Consider the following 19,888-nt stretch of genomic DNA (forward strand, 5'->3'; position numbering starts at 1 on the left):
AACACCACGTGGGCAGGTGTGACCTGTCACTGATAATTAGCATAATTCGTGTAGCGTGAAAAAAAAAGTGATGTGATGTGTCCTTGTGAATAAGAAAGTATCAGGAATTTAATAGCCCTAATAAGAATGTTGAAATTCATAAAATAGATTGCTGACATTGTACATAGTATGATTGAAAATTTTAAAATTTTTGCTGAGTTTCCGCGAAAGGGGCGTATTTATCATGTTTATATACTGGAGTACCTGCTTTCAAGAATAATGATGATTGTTATGTATTAAGCAAAAGACTTTTGTAGGAACAATCACATTAACTGATTAAGGAGATTAATTTAGCATTTTGAAAAATGATGAAATTTAGGTGTTTTTCTTTAAAGCGTGTCAATCTTCATTTTTTAACTGACACCGTGTCGAATTTTATAAATTTTGGGTGATATATTTTAAATATTATGCAGGTCTTACTAATTTTTGCCCTCAGAACTGTTCACAGAATCATGTGTGCAAAAGTTAAAAAAAAATCATCTCGTTATGATGAAATTGAACAAAGAAATAAATATGGTGAACTGATATACCAAATTTTTTAAAAACTGGAAACAGACTACTTCGCAAATATGCATGACAGAGTTGCACTCCTTAGAATTCACAGGCGCATGATTCTATTCTCTTTACTATAATAAATAACTAAAAATCATTATTATAGCATAGGGAATTATTTTATTATAAATTTAAAAAATATACTATGATATATATCTTTGGTGCCTGTGATCTGTAACACATGACACGACAATAAGCTATTTACTTACTACAAATGAACTTTCCCTATAATTTTCACATCCGTCCAAAAATAAGAGAACGGGTCACTTCTTTAATCAAATAGCTTCTCCCCCCCCCTTTTTTTAAAAAAAAAAACCCAAAAAACTTGAAATAGCGGTTTCCAAAAAATGAGCACACCCCCTGCCGTTGCTATGTGTCTGTAATGTTAAACTATGTAATTTCATTTAATCAGGCTAAAAAATATTTATTTTTTCTAAAGAGTTGAAAAAAGAATATGGGTATATAATATACAGTTTGTATTTGTGTTTTAGCTTTACATGCAATTGTAAAACATGAACTGCAATGCTAGCGCATAATTTGGATTATGCCGGCGGAGCGGTTGTAGTAAAGTTAGAACAAAGCAAACAATTTATTGTTTAGATAAAGTTTTTTAAAGGGGTCATTTTGTAGAACGCCATCTTGTTATGCAGTCATAAGCATGTGAAATTATCCGTCGTTAATGGCTTTTTTTGCAATCGATATTTTTTGTCAATATCATCCGAAGCAGAGTTATTTTACATGTGTGAAACATGATGTACAAGATGTTCCTATCACATTCCTCTTTTTAAATTTTCATTTTAAATAACTACTATATAGTATATCCCTATGAAATTAAGGAAATAATTACACCTCAATCATATTGGCAGTGAAAAATCGTTGTGATGATGAGCTTGGAGAGATGGCCGACTATCAAAAAAATATCATTTTGCACGTTTCAGAAAATTAATAGAAGTGCATACATACCTGGCCATATTAATGTTAAAAATTGAGCGTTCGATATATCACTATAAAACTTTTTTTTTTCAATACTACTCAGTATAGTAACCATATTTACTTTACAGTAGACTTTCGTTGAACAAATGTTGAAATTGTCTTTTTGCATGATTTCATTATCACATGTATAAAATCAATTCATTTATAACATTTTTAAATTGGAATATTCAACTAATTGGCATTTTTTGGAAATATTCTTCAATCCTAAATGTACTTGGTATCTTCTTGTTGAAAAAAGAAAGGTAACTCCTATTATCATGATCATTAATTTCTTTCAATGATATAAGGGGTGTTGTTTATGAAAAAAATATTGATTTTATCGATAAAAAAAAGAATGTTGGCTAGTAAAAAGATACTGCAATACTTTTCAATCGAATTATTTAAATGTTGTCCATTTAATAGCACTAGATAATAAACGATCGGTCTACATTTTTTTTCGATGACACAAGCGGACTGAGTTTATTTACAGGTGTAGTTTGCGTTGGCATGCAGCAGCTATTTAAAACCCAAAGTCGTGGTAAAATGTGTGTAAAGTTAAATAAATAGAACGAAATGTTGTAATGCACGAAATAGCATAAATCATGTGATCACGGTAAGATCCAATACTAAGTGAAGACTGTAGATGGATAATACTCAATTAATGATGCTGCACATTCTATCCTGGAAAGTCAAGAAGGTAAGCCTAGAGGGTTTGTAGTATACTCCAGTGATTAAAAACTCAAGTTTTAATTGTAAAAAAAAAAATGATTATAATGAAGTTATTGATAAAGTACTACTGTACTGATCATAGCTGACATTACCATAACTAGTATTTTTTTAAAACACCCCTAAACAAATTGGACTCGCAGTTGAAATAGCTGTAAATTGAAGAAATGTGCATGTTATTTTACTCAGTTTTTTGAATTGGGTGAACCCATTTCGTGAATACAATCCAAATCGAACTTTGGGGCGCTCTTGAGAATAATCCAACGAATTTTAGAGCAAAATCGAGTAAGCACATTATTGGGTGCTGGATCATGAAAATGTTCCAAGGTATATGTTAATTGAGATTCTATCAAAGATTGTAAAGTTAATTAGGTAAACCATTTTGAGGCGCTCGTATAAATAATTCATAACTTGGAGTGCTTGTGAAATCATACGCCAACGTTTTAGTGCAAAAACAGACAAAACGATTTTGGTCGCTTGTGATAATAATCCAAATTTAACGTAATAATAACTTTTACTTTTGGGCGCTCATAAAAAGTATTTTGGGCTCTAGTGAAACATAGTTTGGGCACTCAAATAAAATTTTGGATGCTCAAGTAGGGTGCTTTGGTTGTATGAGACGACAGGGACCCATTTCTTGTTAGCATGAAAATCTGCACGGACCCTCCCCCTTCCCAAATTCTTATAAAACAGAATTTCTGATATTTTAGGATTTTGTTCTTTGGAAGCTCTCTTATCAGAGGGTCATTAGTCCTTCATTCACATATTAATTAAAGTTACTGAAAATAAGCTTCAGAGACCTGGCAACTCGCAAGCAAAATTATCCTCAGGCTCCAACTGGAAAAAATTTTTGAATTCACATATGGAAAATCAAACTTTTTGCCAAATATGAACTCCAATTAACATAAACAAATAATGAAATATACAGAGATACTGCCATAATACTTCAACCCATATGAACCAGATGATGAGTTTAAAAACAAACATGAGACCTTTGTGGTTCAAACATAAAAAGCCAACTCTCTACCTTCTGAGCTGAAGGGTGAAATTTACCTGTAACAATTGTTAATTGTACTAGTAGAAATTTGACAGTACTGAGTCTTTTAATTAAACTATGACTTTTTTCCCACTTCTTTCTATCCCATAGAAAGCTCACACAGGAGACTCTTCAAACTTCTCCATATGGGTTTTTTGTTGGGAACCAGTGTAACAGGTTAGGGATTGACTCGAACTCAAGACCCTTTCCATTGTTTATACTCTATTTTGTATATCCAGTTCTAATTTTCCCAAATTGGTGTTTACATTTAAAAAAAAATGGACGTCTGGCAAATTTCATCATTGTCAATAATTTTCACAATTTAAAGGGGTACATCTGTCTGAGAGGGGATAAAAAAAAACACTACTTGGTAGCATGTAAACATTTTTTTTTTATATTTATGTGTACAAGACTCCAAAGTCTGATGTGTAACCAAAGTCCGATGGTCACGCCAAATTCTGATGGTCAGCACTAAAGTCTGATTGGCTGCCACGCCAAAGTCCGATGCTGTCTTAATACATTTGCTATGTCACCGAAATCATTGCTATTTATTCAAAATCAACAGGATGGAGAAGGAGATGAGTGGTGAAAATTAACAGTGATGGTAGGGAAGGCAATTACGCCATGGAACTGCGGGAACAAAGAATGAAAAGTTCATGTTGTATTCGAATAAAAAGTTCATGTTGAATTCAAATAAAATGTATGCATTGCACCCAAATATGCAACTGCACAAATAAAATGTATGTGTTACAACTGCACATGGACCATCGGGGTTTGGGGCAAACTATAGGATTTTGGCATGACCATTGGACTTTAAAGTCCTTACGCACTTTGGAGTCCTACACATATGTAACGGTAGAATGCATAATCTTTCATTTAAAGCTAATTAAGCTTTCCATAATTGAGCCTATTTAGTTCCAAGTATAGGACTACCTTAATCTTGTAAACATTTACTACACAGTCACAAATATTTTGAAATACAAAAAATCCTTTAATAGTCATTTTAACTGGTTAGTGAATGTTCAATTTCTTCTTGTCCGAACAAATTTTTAAAGGTCCAAACTTGAATTTCATTATTGAAGTACAAGCATGCACGCATTGAATTTGTGATACTGGCAGTAATATAAAATTCTGATATGTTTATGATAATTCCCCCTCACCAGAAATAGAAGGGGGAAATCTAAGGAAACAGGACACCATTATAAACAACCCTGTGATAAGAATCAATTAAAGAAGGTTTCATATTCACTGAACATGGAATTATATAAAGAGCATATACATATATGTATATTCCATGTTAAAGGTAAATATGTCAGCAAAGCAATGTCAGTTCACAATGTCTTATAATGAATATTTTTCTATTTATTGTTGCATACTGGTTTTTTTTCCTTTTTATTTACCTCATGTGTGCTGAAAGATCAAATGAACTTTTCTAAAAATTTATTTTTTCGTATTTAATCCTCTTCTCCTGAACCAATAGACCAATGTCAACCAAACTTGGCACTTAGCGCTGCCCCAGTGGGTGATGGACTACCAAGTTTCTTCATTGAAGGGATATATGCTATGCTTTTCTAAAAAAAATTTTTTCGTATTTTTATATCCTCTTCTCCTGAACCAATAGACCAATGTCAACCAAACTTGGCACTAATCGCTGCCCCAGTGGGTGATGGACTGCCAAGTTTCTTCAATGAAGGGATATATATGCTATCTTAAAAGGTGAAGTAATTATGGTACAATGTATTAATTTTAAAAACCTTCAGATGTTGATATAGGGTTGGTTCTGATCTTTAAAAATCTTCTAAAAGCAACTGCACCTTGTTTAAATTATGACCTCTCGACCAGTTTTCTCAAACCATATCCAGTTTTGTCAAACTGTGACCTCATGAGTCATGACCAATAAGTACATGTACAATGTAGGTTTATATGTACAGTGACCGGACTTAAACTCCCTTTTATCACAGGAGTGACAGGACCTCATTTCTATTGTGTACATAGATACATAGATACATTGGTTTTATCATCATATAAATGTACCTACTGGTACATCTGTTGCCTATTCAGTCATTGCTTACACATACCTCCAGATTTTCACTGTACGTACAAACACTGCATCTTTTGTAAGGTTGGTGGCTACTTGAGTGTATATAAATGTATTACACTATTGAAATTATACATGTACTACAATGATTATTATTAGAGGACCATAGAATTATTGTATATGCCTTTATATCACAGTAGAAGCTCTGCATGTTCTAATGGTTGCAACTTTGATTACATTTATTGGTACAAGTCAAAATGTTGTATTGTACCCACAATTTAGTACAGTGTACGAGGGTTGTTCGGAAATTATTGAGACATTTTCTCTTATTCTTTTAGTAAAAAAGATAAACTCTTGAAATTTTACCAAAATGTAAATCAGGATAGAGTTAATCAATGTGAAAAGTTTCTTGTTCATGGCATGAATAGATCATTCCTAGTAAGCTGACCAACCTGCCTTCGTCCTGTAACCCGGCGCAACCGCAAACTTTTCGCAACGTCATTTTAACGCTTCTTATTGCTCCCGTGTTTTAAACACCTTACAAACGAACTGAAATAAGAATTATTCTTTATTTCTCATCTTTTGTTTTAATTTCAAGATGTCATCATTTACATTTTCTCTCATTCTTGTTTTTTTTTTTTGGAGAAAAAATCGAGTTATTTCTACCCTAAAGTCTAATTACTGTAAATGTCTCCTTCAGTCATTATTTTTTACATATTCTAGAACTGTTGACAGGAGCTAGTGTGTCAAAAGTTGTTAATTAATCCATTTTGCCTAATTCTAGTTAAACAATCAGTGGAAAAAAATATGATGAACTGAAGTTCTATACCTTGTATTGTCATCGTATAGTTTTTTACGCAATTGCGTGGCTTTAAAAGGTCTTCTTCTGAGATTTCCACCAGTTTAATGGTTTTCGTTGCGCCGCCTTGACGTCAAAATTCAATGAAAAGCCGCTGTCAGATTTTTATTGTTTGGTAAATATATGTGTACCATATCCGTATTTCAACTCGAACATCAGTGAAACTTAATCAACAGTTAGTCGCAAAGAATAGCAAAATGAACATATTTAATTTGATTTCTTTTATCATTAACTGTACTTTTACGGACACTTATAAAGTAGATGTTTAAGTTGTTTAATCTCCGAGTTCATGGCTGCGCCGGGTACCCCGACCACCGACTTGTTTATCTACTGTCGTAAACAAAATATTAAATATTCTTTTAATATTACTTTGTTTTATTGTTTGTTGGTGTTTCTTCAGTGTCTATGCCAATTTTCACCAAAATTCGTCACTTAGAAAAGAAAATAATCGATTTGTCTCAATAATTTCCGAACAACCCTCGTATAAACATGTTTTCTGCTGAAAAAATGAAACAAACAAATAAAGTACCTGGACTGTTTTAAACAGGGTTTTCCAAACGAAAAATCTGGTTATTGAAATGGTGAAAATGGCCAATGGGCATCTGCCAAAAAGGTATCCTTAATGTACAGATAACTCCTCCTACAGTTTTCAAGATAGGAAGTTGGTGTTTTGCGGATCAATTTGACATATATCAGAGATATGCATATTACTTCAGTTTGATTTTGATTCTTGATAATTTATGAAAAAAATACCAGCTGTTAAACTTGGTCATTTTCTAAAAAAAATATTGCAGGGTACACCATTTCTCTGGATAGGTATTGTTTATGAATTCAGGGTTGACAAATGGATTATGAATACAGTTCACATAAAAGAAAACCAGGTTTGCTGTCAGATTGACAGCTTTTCTCTTGTCTAAAAAAGTGTTTTAAAGATTTTTTTGCAAGTTGAAGTACTGGTAGAATAATTGATAAGAGGACAATTAAATGTTAGACAAATGTTCAAAGTACGAAGTTTCTTTAGCTTTTTAAGTGCAACAGGCCTAAATCTAATATTCTATAGAGGAAAAAACATTAAATCATGAACTTTTATGCACAGTATCCCCAGCTCATTTCATAGAATAAATTAATGGGGGAAGTACAGGAAGCAGCTTGGCAATGAATTAACGGAGGTGTAGAGCACATCTTCACTGTGATACAATAAAATGACTACATTTATATCTGTAATATATATATTTGTATGTATAGAATTCCAAAGTGTGGTGGCACTCAAAAGTCTGACAGTCACCACCAAGTTCAATTATCTGCACCATATTGCAATGGTTTGACACACGTCACGTTTTGATGGTTTGCATAGAGTTGCCAAACACTGATGGTGTGACATGTGCAGTTAAAGTTTGATGTTCCATGATAATGCTCCAAAGTCAGATTTTTTGTGCCTCAGAGTCCAATGGTTATAAATTGATTTTTAAATATACAAAAAACATTGTTTACCTTAATAATGCAATATGGTTCTATAGATCAAATGACCAAAATACAATTGTATTACTGCCAAATACAAGTGAGAATGAGGATTCTATTTTGGGGCATTTTTACCTTGCTATGATGTCAGCCTAATATGACATCATAAAAGTTGATTTTGGGAAAACCATGGTGTGTTGGCATACCAAGCCATCATACTTAAGTGTGAAAAGCATATCAAAGCAGGCCATCAGTCTTGAGCTTTTAGATCGACTATCATACTTTGGCATGACTTGCGGTTAGAAGACGTACCTTTGGACTTTTGCATGACCATCTGACCTTGGCTTTTGTATCAACAACAAAAGCATCGGACATTCCAGCTGACCATCTGACTTCGGCATGACCATCAGACTTTATGATGGTCTATCCTCTTGGCTACTCAGAGGAGGTTGGTGTAATCTTATTAGGTCTATAAAATGTATTATCATCAGGTTATGATCTTGTTTTATTATAATAAACCCAAAAATTGTATACCATGAGATTACAACAGTATAACTGGTTAACAATGAAGTCGGGAATTGACTTTTCCCCACCAGGTGTTACAATACAAATGTATATGAATCAGATACACAGTCATAGTCTCCTGATACTGAATAACCCACCCTCAACCCAGACTGATATAACAAAAAAACACAGAATAATTGCTTAAGTTTGCCTTCTCTGAAGAGTATAACTATGTGGGAGTGTAGCTTGCACATTAAATATTGAACAGAGTTTAGTGGCTGGAAATCATTAATGAAACACCAGAGTAATGTATTTACGACCTTGTTCATACAATATTCATTCAGTAACTATTGCTTTGAGCATTAGGGGTATATATAATGATTATCATATTTTGCACTTTGACATTTCATTCATGTCAAATTTACTTTCAAACGAGCCAAACTCATGACACAGATTTTAATCTCTGCATGTTGAGGAGGTCTAAAGTACAATTATAGATATAATGTCCTACATATTAAATGTTATGTAGTCTGACTAGTTAGGGCAACATGAAACAAGTGCTTACCAATGTAGCAAGAGTATTCATGGAGGTCATATTATCAGGTCAGATATTTGTTTTAGTACATTTGCTCTCATTTACATAGTTGATTGCTGCATTGTTAAACAACAAATCTCAAGATGATTAAATTAAGTGATTGGAAAAGGGGTCCACATTCCTGATTTTCTTCTAATTAAGCTCCCAGAGATAATTAGTAATGTATTTAACTAGAACATGGCATGCTGTCAATTTCATTTTTTGTTGAGTGATTGATGATAATTGTAACAGCTTTAGTTATGTCTAAAATAAAGAAATAGCTAAAGAAATGTGAGATTCATTGATGGATCTGTTTTCAAAAACTGAAGTTTATTATTTATAATTTGATCATCATATTATTATATTATATTTTGCATTATGTAATGCTCAATATGTTTGCACAACATGCATACATTCTCAAGCTCATTCCTGTTTGGGCTGATGTTTTGGAGTGGCCAGTTCCCTTTAGATTGCTTGTACATTGCCAAATATTGGAAATGTGTAGTCATTAGGTTTAATATGGTGTACATCAAGTTTCTTCATGAAAGAACTTGAGAGTTTTATCATTATTATAGAGGTTATTTAGTTGTTCCACACCTGCCGCAGACTTTTATTAATGGGGGATTGGTGGGGACCAGTGCAAGTAATAATAGTGTAGGAGAAGAATGTAGGAAAATGAATAAAACTTGCTGGAGCAAAGCTATATTGTAAACAGCAGTAACTGGTGCTATTAGCAAATTCCCATTGGTCAGGGAAGACCCTAAAAGATGAATGCAACCTCGGTGTATATTGATTTTGATAGGTCCAGGAATTTATATATATATGTACTTATTTGTTACTCTTATTAAACAGTTGCTGTAAGGATGAAGGACGAGCTGGGAACCCATGCAACTGTGTAGCTGGAATTGCTTGGAATAGACAGATTGAAAGGTGGTGACCCAGCAGAGGAAAAAGGTAATATCCTATAATTTTAAAGGAAGTGTTGCTGTTATATCAATATTTTTGGACCCATACTTAAATTTGAAGGAAGCAGATTTCAGGGAAGGAAAAAATCTTTTGCTTTATATCAGGAAAGTAAACAAGGAACAATTTGTAGTAGATATGTTAACATCATTGATTTTGATCACTGCAGCCTCAGGCAAGATAATGATCTTTTTAGGTAGCTGAATGGGCCTTATTTACATATTATATAGAGAGGAATGTATAAGTAGCTTTCGTGTATTAATAATCTCTAATTTTCCTCAATTTTGGTATTTTGAATATAATTTGCATCAGCTTTGAAGAAACTTTTATGTAGATTGGTATTTGTTGCAGTTTAGAATATGAAAACTTTTGTCAATGTTTGGAATGATGGAGAGAAAGTATTATGCCAAAGTTATATTATGTATCAAAAATATAAAACATAAAATGCCTAATACCTGTAGATGGCAAGATAGCTGGTACATGTATTTGTATCAGATCATCTGGAAAAAAAAATCATTAATGTTTGGGCCAGAATGATGACTATGTAAACATTTTTTTGTGGTAATACCAATGCAAGTAGGTTTAGCTAATGAAAAATATTGACTGCTTAAATTGATTTTTTGTTTCTTCACTCACACTTGCTTGCTCTTTAGACATGCCTTTATACCTTGGATCTGCACATTCATGGATACAACATAGAATGAAATTTTTAATTTTTTAATGGTAGCTGAAATGTGACCATTTGCCTCATAAATGTTCTCACTAAGTACATGTTTGTCATGTAAATGATAGTGGGTAACACATCCTAGCTGTGGTGTATACATGATTAAGGAACTATTAGTGTATCCTACATAAGACTGCTGTCAACTTTTGCTTCCTCCTTACCTGGCCAGGTATATCTACCTGTACTGTAACAGGGTTAGGATGGTTTCAGTTGTTATAGCAGTGGTATTTAGTGTTACATAAAAAAATGGAACCAACACTCAGACTACATTTTGGGGCCAGCATATGGGGAGAAAAAAAAGCCTGTTAGATGTTGGAAAAAATCAATTTTTTTTCTATATTTCGTTGAATAAGATCCTATATTAATAAAATGAGATTAAAGGAAAAAGGCACACAATCAATAAAGGAATTTTATATGTATAGCTGCAGAATGCATTCAAAATGAAAAATATTGATGCCGTGGTGAAATGCTTAGATACTAGCATTCATGGTTTACAACCTGGTGAAATACCGCTATCAATAATTTTTTATGGCTTACATTGAAAAGGTTTAAAGTGTTTTATGAAGGTGAAATGTAAATGACTGTATGCAATATGAAGTTTACGGTACAAGTAGATAATAGTGTTTGCTTTTCGTCTTCACTGTATCACTGATGTTATCATGATTTTATACTTGTCAGTGACAACGCAGGGTTATAGCAGTCTGACCACATGGTAGCAGAAGACAACTTCAACCCTGTGGCAATGGCCTCTTGTACCGATGGCTTCCACTTCACTGTGCAGCACATTCACATGCGACCCCAGATGTTTCTGGGTGAGTCCTCCACACTGGACGAGGTATTTTTATCCGGGCGACCCCAGGGTCATGACTGGGAGGACTCCACCATTCTGCCCGATGTGGAATGCCTGATAGAGAAGGACACTGCAAAAGTGGAAGACTCTTCAGAGGAAAAAGATATTTTAAGTCATTCTGGACCGAGTTGTTACCAACTCTCAATTTCATCTGTGATTTTGATCTCAATAATATGTATACTAGTCGTGACTTGCAGGAATTATGTCAAAGATCTGTTACTATGGCTAGAACAGACAGACCCATATATCAGTGTATTCATTTTCCTCCTTCTGTTCATTGTGACTTCTTTTCCCATGGCCTGGGGATACATCCTTCTTATGGTGGCCGCGGGATACCTCTATGGCTATATATATGGACCCTTAGTAGTGTTAATATGTGGAACTGTGGGGATTATTGTAGCACATTTAGTAATGAAAAACTGCTGTCGAGACTTTATCAAAAGGAGGTTCTATAGCAGTAAGATGGAGGCTGTTATAAAAGTGGTTGAGAGTTCTCAGGGATTTAAACTCATTGCTCTGTCCAGGCTTACACCCATTCCCTTTGGACTACAGAATGGACTTTTTGCAGTAAGTATAATATTACTGTAAAATTCCTTATTTTACACGAGTTCTTAATTCCGTGTTTCCAATGTTTTGTATCAAATCACGAGAATATAAAATCGGGAGAGCCAATTTTTTTGTTATACCATGTAATTCTAATAGGTCAAAACTGTTTGAAAAAAAAAAAAAGAGCAGAATTTTAAATATGCGAGGTTTGCTTCTCACGATTTTATGCGGAAAATAATTTCTCATGTTTAATTAGGAATCTACAGTATATTTATTTCTACATTCATTTAGATAGATGTTAGCGTTGTACAAAACTGAAAAAAAACTTTATAAATTTTACATGAATTAATAGAATTTTACTGCATTACTCTACATGTATATTTATATACTGGTAGTTTTCATGTACGACTTAATATATCATATATGAATATATACCATGTATATACACGCTATCATTTCTCCACTTGTGATCTCTATTTTGTTTAAAGTGGAGATGACTTCATCATAGAGCAACTATATCACATGGACTATCATTTCTTTATTTGTTTGTACTATTTTTTTTAAAGAAGCAGCTGACTTATTATTACAAAGTTCATTTTATTCATGCATTATTGAGTCATATATAAAAATGTTACTAAATGATCATGCAGGTAACATGTAATATAAATAGAATAGATCAATTTAAACCACAATTACATGTATCCAGATATCTCAAATAAAGTATAAGGTATCATAAATGTTTCAGGAAAACTTCCACAGAGTAACTGAAACTACAATCTTAGTATTTTGCCATGCATTACACAAGAAATGACATATTTCAGAGGCCCCTTTTATACAATGAATTACCAAAAATCTTGCATTACCTATGATTTCGTAAACCTACATCTTCATTTTAATTATATAGTGACCCAGTCCTTTCAATGAATAAAGATAAATAGAATAGTAAACAACACCAATTTATAATGAGAGAAGTCATCTTTTAAAAGGTTACATTTAAGTGCAGTGAGGTACATATATATTTTATCTCCTCTCACAAATAAATAAGTTTAGATAAAATACATTGACCAGGCTCCGTTGTCACCAATTTTCCTCAAGTCAATACTCAGCCTCAAATCTGAGGTTTGACCTCAAGTTTATGCACTTCTCTTTACAGGATTTGAGTTGAGGAATGAGTTGAGGGATTTGAAAATTTTGGTGACGGTGGAGCCTGCTGAAGGAGAAAAATGCACCCAATTGCACTTGTATATTTTAAAATCTTAAAAATGTGGCGCAGAGCTTAAAGTCTTTAGAAAATGAATGTAATTAAGTACCCCTACCATAGATACTAATGTATATATCTCCCAATTGATTGTTATATTGTGGATAAAAAGGTGATTTTATGAGAATTAATACATATATCAAGGATTAAGTACATACAAAATGAAACAGAAATTCCAAAATTTAATATTTGCTAAATTTACTGGGAGCAGTATTTCTCATCCAGAGACATAAATAACTTATTGTTATTTATGTCTCTGCTCTCATCATCCTTTCAAATGTATGATCTACTCAAAATTATCTCTTTGTCAACTTAAAATCAGCTGATAGATTAAGTATGCAGTACTATTTCTTAATTCATATGTTTTTTCATTATTTTAATGCCTTTAAAATTAATAAATCAGTTTAAGAATACAACTTATTTCTAACCAATAATACTACTGGGAAGTTCTAATTTATGTGGCTATGTGGTCTCTGAAACCACCTTGAACAATACTGCAATAATGTGTACTATAAATGTAAATGATCAATTGATATTGGTTTACACATAGACTCTGGAAAGTCTGCTTTTCACATTACTTGGTCTAAGTGCTTGAAAATTTACTGGGTTAAGGTTAATTTGAGGGACTTGTCTTGGAAAGTACTTGAATTTCATAATTTACATTTTAACTATATTCAGAAATAAACTAGTGTCAAAAACAGTATTTCCTGATTTTATTTTATTTTCAATGAATACTTTAGTTTTGTTTTTACTGCCATAAGAGATTAAGATGGTACATGTAATTGCCTTTTAAGTTTAAGGTTCAATAGTTGAACAAAAGTCTTGAAAAGTCTTTGAATAGTCTCTGAATTTAACATGAAAAGTTGTACTTTCAGAAATTAATACCCATTGAATGGACCCTTTGTATTAACTCTCAAATCACAGATGTAATTGGCTTAATTTAATTGATATAAAAGGCAAGAACAAAGCAAAGGATTAAAAGAATGAAAGGGTGAAGACCATGCATTGTACTTGAAAAAAGTATCAAATGAATTTAATTGCACTTTAACTTCAACATAAAAAGGCAGTTTTACCCTTAATGTGAATAAGTTCTTTAAAACCACAAGTGCCCTCTGTGTTTAAAACATGTAACACAAGTATTCCATAAATCTAGTTGCAAACAATGCATGGCAAAGGTACAAGAAATATTTGACCAATCAGAAAATGCATAAGCTATGTAACGTGTTGATGCCTTGCATCATTTGCTTTGCAATGTAAGACCATAATGAAATTTTTACCTGTAAGAGTCATGAAGTCCATTTATTTAAAGATATGATCTAAAATCTTTGCTAATGTGCTTCATATGAAAAAAAAATTATATCCCCAAGAAATTAAGTGTTAGACAATAAGACAGCCTTTAAAACATAAAATTTTCTGAATTAACTCCAGATATGACTTGCTTCAGCTTGAGATGAAAGAAATCATACTTTTGACTAGATTCAAGAACAATGTATTAAAAAGGCTTTAGGTTATCTGAAGGATAATTGGTCCAATTTACTATCAAAATTAAGATATTCGCTGACACCTCAAATAATATATGGAAGATGATGCTCATGTAGGTTAGATTGAAAATCAATAGAACAAACAGATAAAATTACTGCCTTGGCCATTGCAGATGTAAATTTAATCATTACAGACCATGAGGGAAATAAACAGAGGATGGGTTTGCTCAAGAGTTGTATCACACCATAGATTCAAACTTTATGGAATTTGGAAAATTTAATTAAATGAATAAATGTAATGATAAAATTTGATGATAAAAGAAGAAACAACTCCTGGACTGAATCCCCCTCCTCATTCCACAGTTTAGGCCTGCTTCCAGAGAAATTTAACTCTAAGACTTGATCATTAGCATATGAACATAAACCTATATGAAGAAAAATCCATTTTTCTTATCATCTATTGGTATACATGCAAGGGTTGTAGAATCTGCTCCTTCTTTATCCAGTTGACAGATACACCATTGTGGTCTTACTGTGCTGCCTCTACCATAGGACTATTACCTACCACTGTGTTGAACTGTTACATGGGGTCCACCCTGAGGACCATGAGTGATGTCTTGACTGACCAATCAAATCAGACCACTGGCTACCTAATTCTATCAGTCCAAGTAAGTTCATTTTTAAAAAAAAATACATGTACAGTAAAACAAGGTTTTAGCAAACATATTTATAATGAATTGATGCTTACAGCAAAGTTATTTTCATTCCCCATGACTTTATTACATGTTGTATACTTGACGAATGTAACCAAACACTTTTATAGCGAAGCAAAAGCGCCTGCCCCAGGCACTTCGTTATAAGCATGTTTTACTCTATGTACTTTTGCATGCAAGGAATTTGAGCTGTTCAATTTTTTTTGCACCAATAGCTCTGAGGTCTGTTATGCACTGTAAGCTTGTCTTTAATAACAGTATACATTTATGAAGACTGTACAACTAAAGGGTACACAAGTTAGGCATACCTGACATTGGTTTGAACCAAACATGCAATAATACCACATTCTCCTTAGTCCTGACTCAAAATCATTTTCCACAAAGCTTACCAATTGAAGAATGATATGAATTGGAGTATATTACTTTTAATCTATTGAAATCACACACCTGATGTGTACCATCATGTACATGTATTTATGGTAGAATACAAGATGTATTTTGATTGCATTGGACCTTAAAACATCAATAATAGTTCTATCGAGTACTATGTTTAACTATGTGCTCAATTGTCTCAAATATGCTCTATCAAACTAATGACCTGGATAGTGGACAGTACATTTAAGTTGACTATAGGTTCAAACTGGGTAGATTGCTTTTAGTGACTGGATGAAAACGTCAGCTAAGTCTTGTATATACAGCCTAGTGCTTGAGTTTTGACTTGAAAAACAGGATAAAATGTGTACTAATATCAGAATGAGATATAATTGATGTACAAAATAATGACAGTCAACTGTATATAGATCTTTTATGTGATACGTAAATTTACTCTTTTTTTAAGATCTTGTTAACAGTGGTTTTGCTGTGGATTGTTATTAGAAAAGCACGTTCAGAGCTGAAGAAAACTGTTGAAGGACAGCCAAACCAGAGCATAGAACTCTCAGACATCATCAGCCATGACAGCATCCATAGCAACAGATCAACAAAGAAATTATCCAATGGTGTCATCCACACATAGTGCATATGTTTAGTACAGTATTATATGATCTGGATTATTTGAAATTTTGTTGAACTATGATTGAAGTATTTTAAAATCAGGTATTACTGGTATACAAGTATACTTATAGTAAATGTTTTGTGAACTTAAAATTCCCTGCCGAAAATTTACTGGTATAACATCTGTTCATAGTTTTATTTAAAAAAACCCATTGAAATTTGACAATTTAATGTCTGTATTTTTAATCTATGTTAATGCAAGGGAATCCTGAAAACTAAGACATTTTTTTTTCTCAGTATTGTTATTTTTGCTACATCCTATTTAAGTGTCTGCCTATTCTCAAGAATTTCAATATGATGTTGAAGAGATTTAAAGTACTTATTCCAGTGCATTGTTAAAATATAAAATAATGATTCCATTTGTTTCAGTTAATTCATGACAATTGCTCCTTGCAATATGATTTGGTTGATGCATTCTGTAAATGTAGATCACTTGTTTGCCTTTATTGATGTTGAACATTATTTAGGGTTCTGTTGAACATTTCATGACATGTTCAACAATATAAGACAATGATTGATCTTTTTGACACATGATAGAATGAATGAAGCATTTAGCCACTGTATATTATATGTTCATTCAATGGATTGCTCAAAGTGCTGTGGGTTCATTACTCTTCATGGGCATTAATCTTTGGTAATAATTTAAGTTTGTAAAGTTAGTAAACTTTACTGTTTTGAAGACTGTTTGATCTATAATGCTCTATAGGCGACACTCATAGACACACATGAACATTTTACATGCTTCATTATTGTGTGTGGTGCATGTTTTGATTCATCTATCAATTGTATTAAATGTATATCTTGTTGTCATTTCATTTGGGCAGTAACAATCTGTGTGTGTTCTATGACATGCTTATACAAAGACTGCTGGGATATATTTAATTGAAAATGAACTTGAATAGCCTTTGGCAGAGAAAATGATTTAGAGAGAACTTCACAATAAACAAGTCATGTTTGTGCACAAAATTCTTCACCAGAGTATTCTAAATGCTCCTGCCTTATTCTGTAATATACTTTTTATCTATCACAGTGAATACTATGATGAATATAAAGCAACATGTTTGTTGATTTTAAAATGTGATAGACTAGGTCATATTTGAAGATTTATTAAAAAAAAATACCATTGTTTAGTGTTCAGATTCTTTGCAGTTCACAGTTTTGTTTTAAAATTTTAAATTGCATTGTTTTATTACAAAAGTTTACCATTGTGAGTTTCTATTTTTGGTATATATTTTACCTTTTATGCAAAAAAGTCAGAGTTGACTGATTACTTGTATATTTAGTGTATAAGTGGTGTATGTATTGACTGTCATGTACAACATATCATTAGTTCAGTGGGGAACAGGAAGTCTAATGGAGTAACTTCCTCTTTGTGTATAACCTCATTGCAAGTTTTTATTGTGCACCAGTGTGATTTTTATAAAGGAGCATTATACAGGCACATATAGTATCAGATTTCAAGTTGTTACATAATCCGTATAAAGAAGACATTGTGAACAAAAGGTTAAAAGGTATTTATTATTTCTACATCAGTATTAGACGAAGTTGTGACATTATGTATGTATGAGCAGTATGTAGCATTGTTTGTTCAAGAGATTTGAGAGTTGTACAATAATGAGATTTTCTGCCAAAGATGCGTAATTTCTAAGGTCTTTATTTTATGGTGTACAGTAAAACACGCTTATAACGAAGTCCCAGGGATGGGCAATTGTACTTCGTTATAAGCGTAATTCATTATATCCGTCAAGTTTACAACATAAAATAAAGTCACGGGGAATGAAAATCACTTCGCTGTAAGCATCAATTCATTATTAATAAGCGTGTTCGCTATAACCGTGTTTTACTGTACTTAGTACGTGATATAGTCATCCATCTCATTGCCTGGCTTCTGTATAAACATTGTAAAAGAATTGTGATATTATTGAATATATTTAAACAATGAACAGAGTTAAACAATCTTATACAAGCATATATTGCATTCTCTTACAATATATGTACAAAAATTATTGGCTATGTAAAGCTGTAGTTAAGCTATATTTATTGATGGTTTGTAGAGTAACTTCCCTTAGGTTATATTAAAACGTAATAGCAGTGTTTAGGGTAATTTAATGACAGCAAAAATTAAGATTCTAGAACCTCCATGATTCACATCTCTTTAGGAAAAGCAAATTAAGGCTCCAATTGAAGCAGTTTTGCATAATTGCCATCCTATGCAAAATTGATACCTTATGTATAACAAATACATTCCATTGAACAATGAGAATGAATTTATTCTCATAAACTGACATTAGGTAGAGTCACAGTAGAGACATATAAGTAATCTTATTATTGTATTACTTGTTTCTTACTTACCTATAGTCTTATTTATCTCATAGGTTATAAAGATCTACATTCAGGAAAAAATACATTAGGGAAAAAATAAGATTCTTGAATATACAGTGCATTTTTTTTATCTGTAGAAAAACGAAACAATCTAACAATATGGAAAGAAGCAAATATTGTCCATCTGCAATTGTCTTGTTTTTTTTGACATTTTCAACTTCACATGTTGTTCCTTTATTTTATTTGCTGTTATGTATGAGTGGTTATATATGTGTGTATATTAGCTGCACTATTTATTCTTTAAAGTTTGATTATATATGTGTGTGATATAATAGAAGTTATAAATTTGAAATCATTGAAGGTGCTGAAATGGACATAAAATTGAAATAGAAAATTTTTATTGTTTTTTTTCCTGCCCTTTCCTTATGGTCAAACCATTGGGTTCATGGTAGAGGACTGTAAAAATGAGAAAATTAAAATAGAGTGTAAACCTACATATATTTCATACCTCTCCTTCATATATATTGAAAGCATTAAAACGATAAATATTGGATCTCTCATGATTTGTGATAGTAAATAATCTGTATACTTTCAGCTGTGTTTTGTTTCCCTTTAGCCTTGGCAAACTAGAACTAGGTATGATGACTTTGGTTTGTAGTTTTTACGAATGGTTTACAGGCGATTCCTAAACTAATAACATTTACCAAATTCATAGCTTGGCAATGACGGCATAATATGAACCGTTTGTTTGTTACTATTTGATTTTGATGCATTATTTAATTTATCAACAATGCGTTGGCATGTTCATGAACTCGTATAAAACAAAGACGATAGCGTAATCATGTATCCCTTGATGTTCTGATTTCTGAACACGTCGAGAAAAATTACAAGAATTTTATGGGCAATGATCAATTACTCCAGATGTAAGCATAAATAAAAGGTGTGCGTCGTCCAACCTCCCGCTTGGAGTCACTATATCCTATAGCCAGCAAAACTTAATAACCGCTTTAGTTCTCACAGTTTCATGAAATCTATCTATCTATCTATCTATTGTCCGTCCGTCAGTCTGATAATATGTCTGTTTCTTTAGGAGGTAGGCCTTATTAAAGCATAAGACAGATTTATATTGTAACGTAATTTCTTTGGAAATAAACAGGAAATAAACTATCAAACAAACCTATACCTATTATCGAATACACTTCTTTTCTCTTACAATCTTG

At 32.5% G+C, this 19,888-nt stretch overlaps 1 protein-coding gene across 2 annotated transcripts; it reads left to right on the forward strand.

The window, feature by feature from the left end:
- The first annotated feature begins 2,047 nt into the window (after positions 1 to 2,047).
- LOC128188193 (transmembrane protein 64-like) lies at positions 2,048 to 19,164 on the forward strand. 2 transcript variants are annotated; one of them, XM_052859090.1, is made up of 5 exons: positions 2,048 to 2,260; positions 9,611 to 9,712; positions 11,124 to 11,862; positions 15,087 to 15,248; positions 16,132 to 19,164. In XM_052859090.1, the coding sequence occupies exons 3-5, from the start codon at positions 11,155 to 11,157 to the stop codon at positions 16,306 to 16,308; spliced, it is 1,047 nt and encodes a 348-aa protein (XP_052715050.1). In that variant the 5' UTR covers positions 2,048 to 2,260; positions 9,611 to 9,712; positions 11,124 to 11,154; the 3' UTR covers positions 16,309 to 19,164. The 2 variants fall into 2 exon arrangements, with proteins under 2 accessions (XP_052715050.1, XP_052715051.1); XM_052859091.1 differs by lacking the exon at positions 2,048 to 2,260 and adding an exon at positions 8,323 to 8,787.
- The last annotated feature ends 724 nt before the right edge of the window (positions 19,165 to 19,888 follow it).

This window comes from Crassostrea angulata, chromosome 6 (assembly GCF_025612915.1).
Source record: "Crassostrea angulata isolate pt1a10 chromosome 6, ASM2561291v2, whole genome shotgun sequence".
Lineage (NCBI taxonomy): Eukaryota > Metazoa > Mollusca > Bivalvia > Ostreida > Ostreidae > Magallana > Magallana angulata.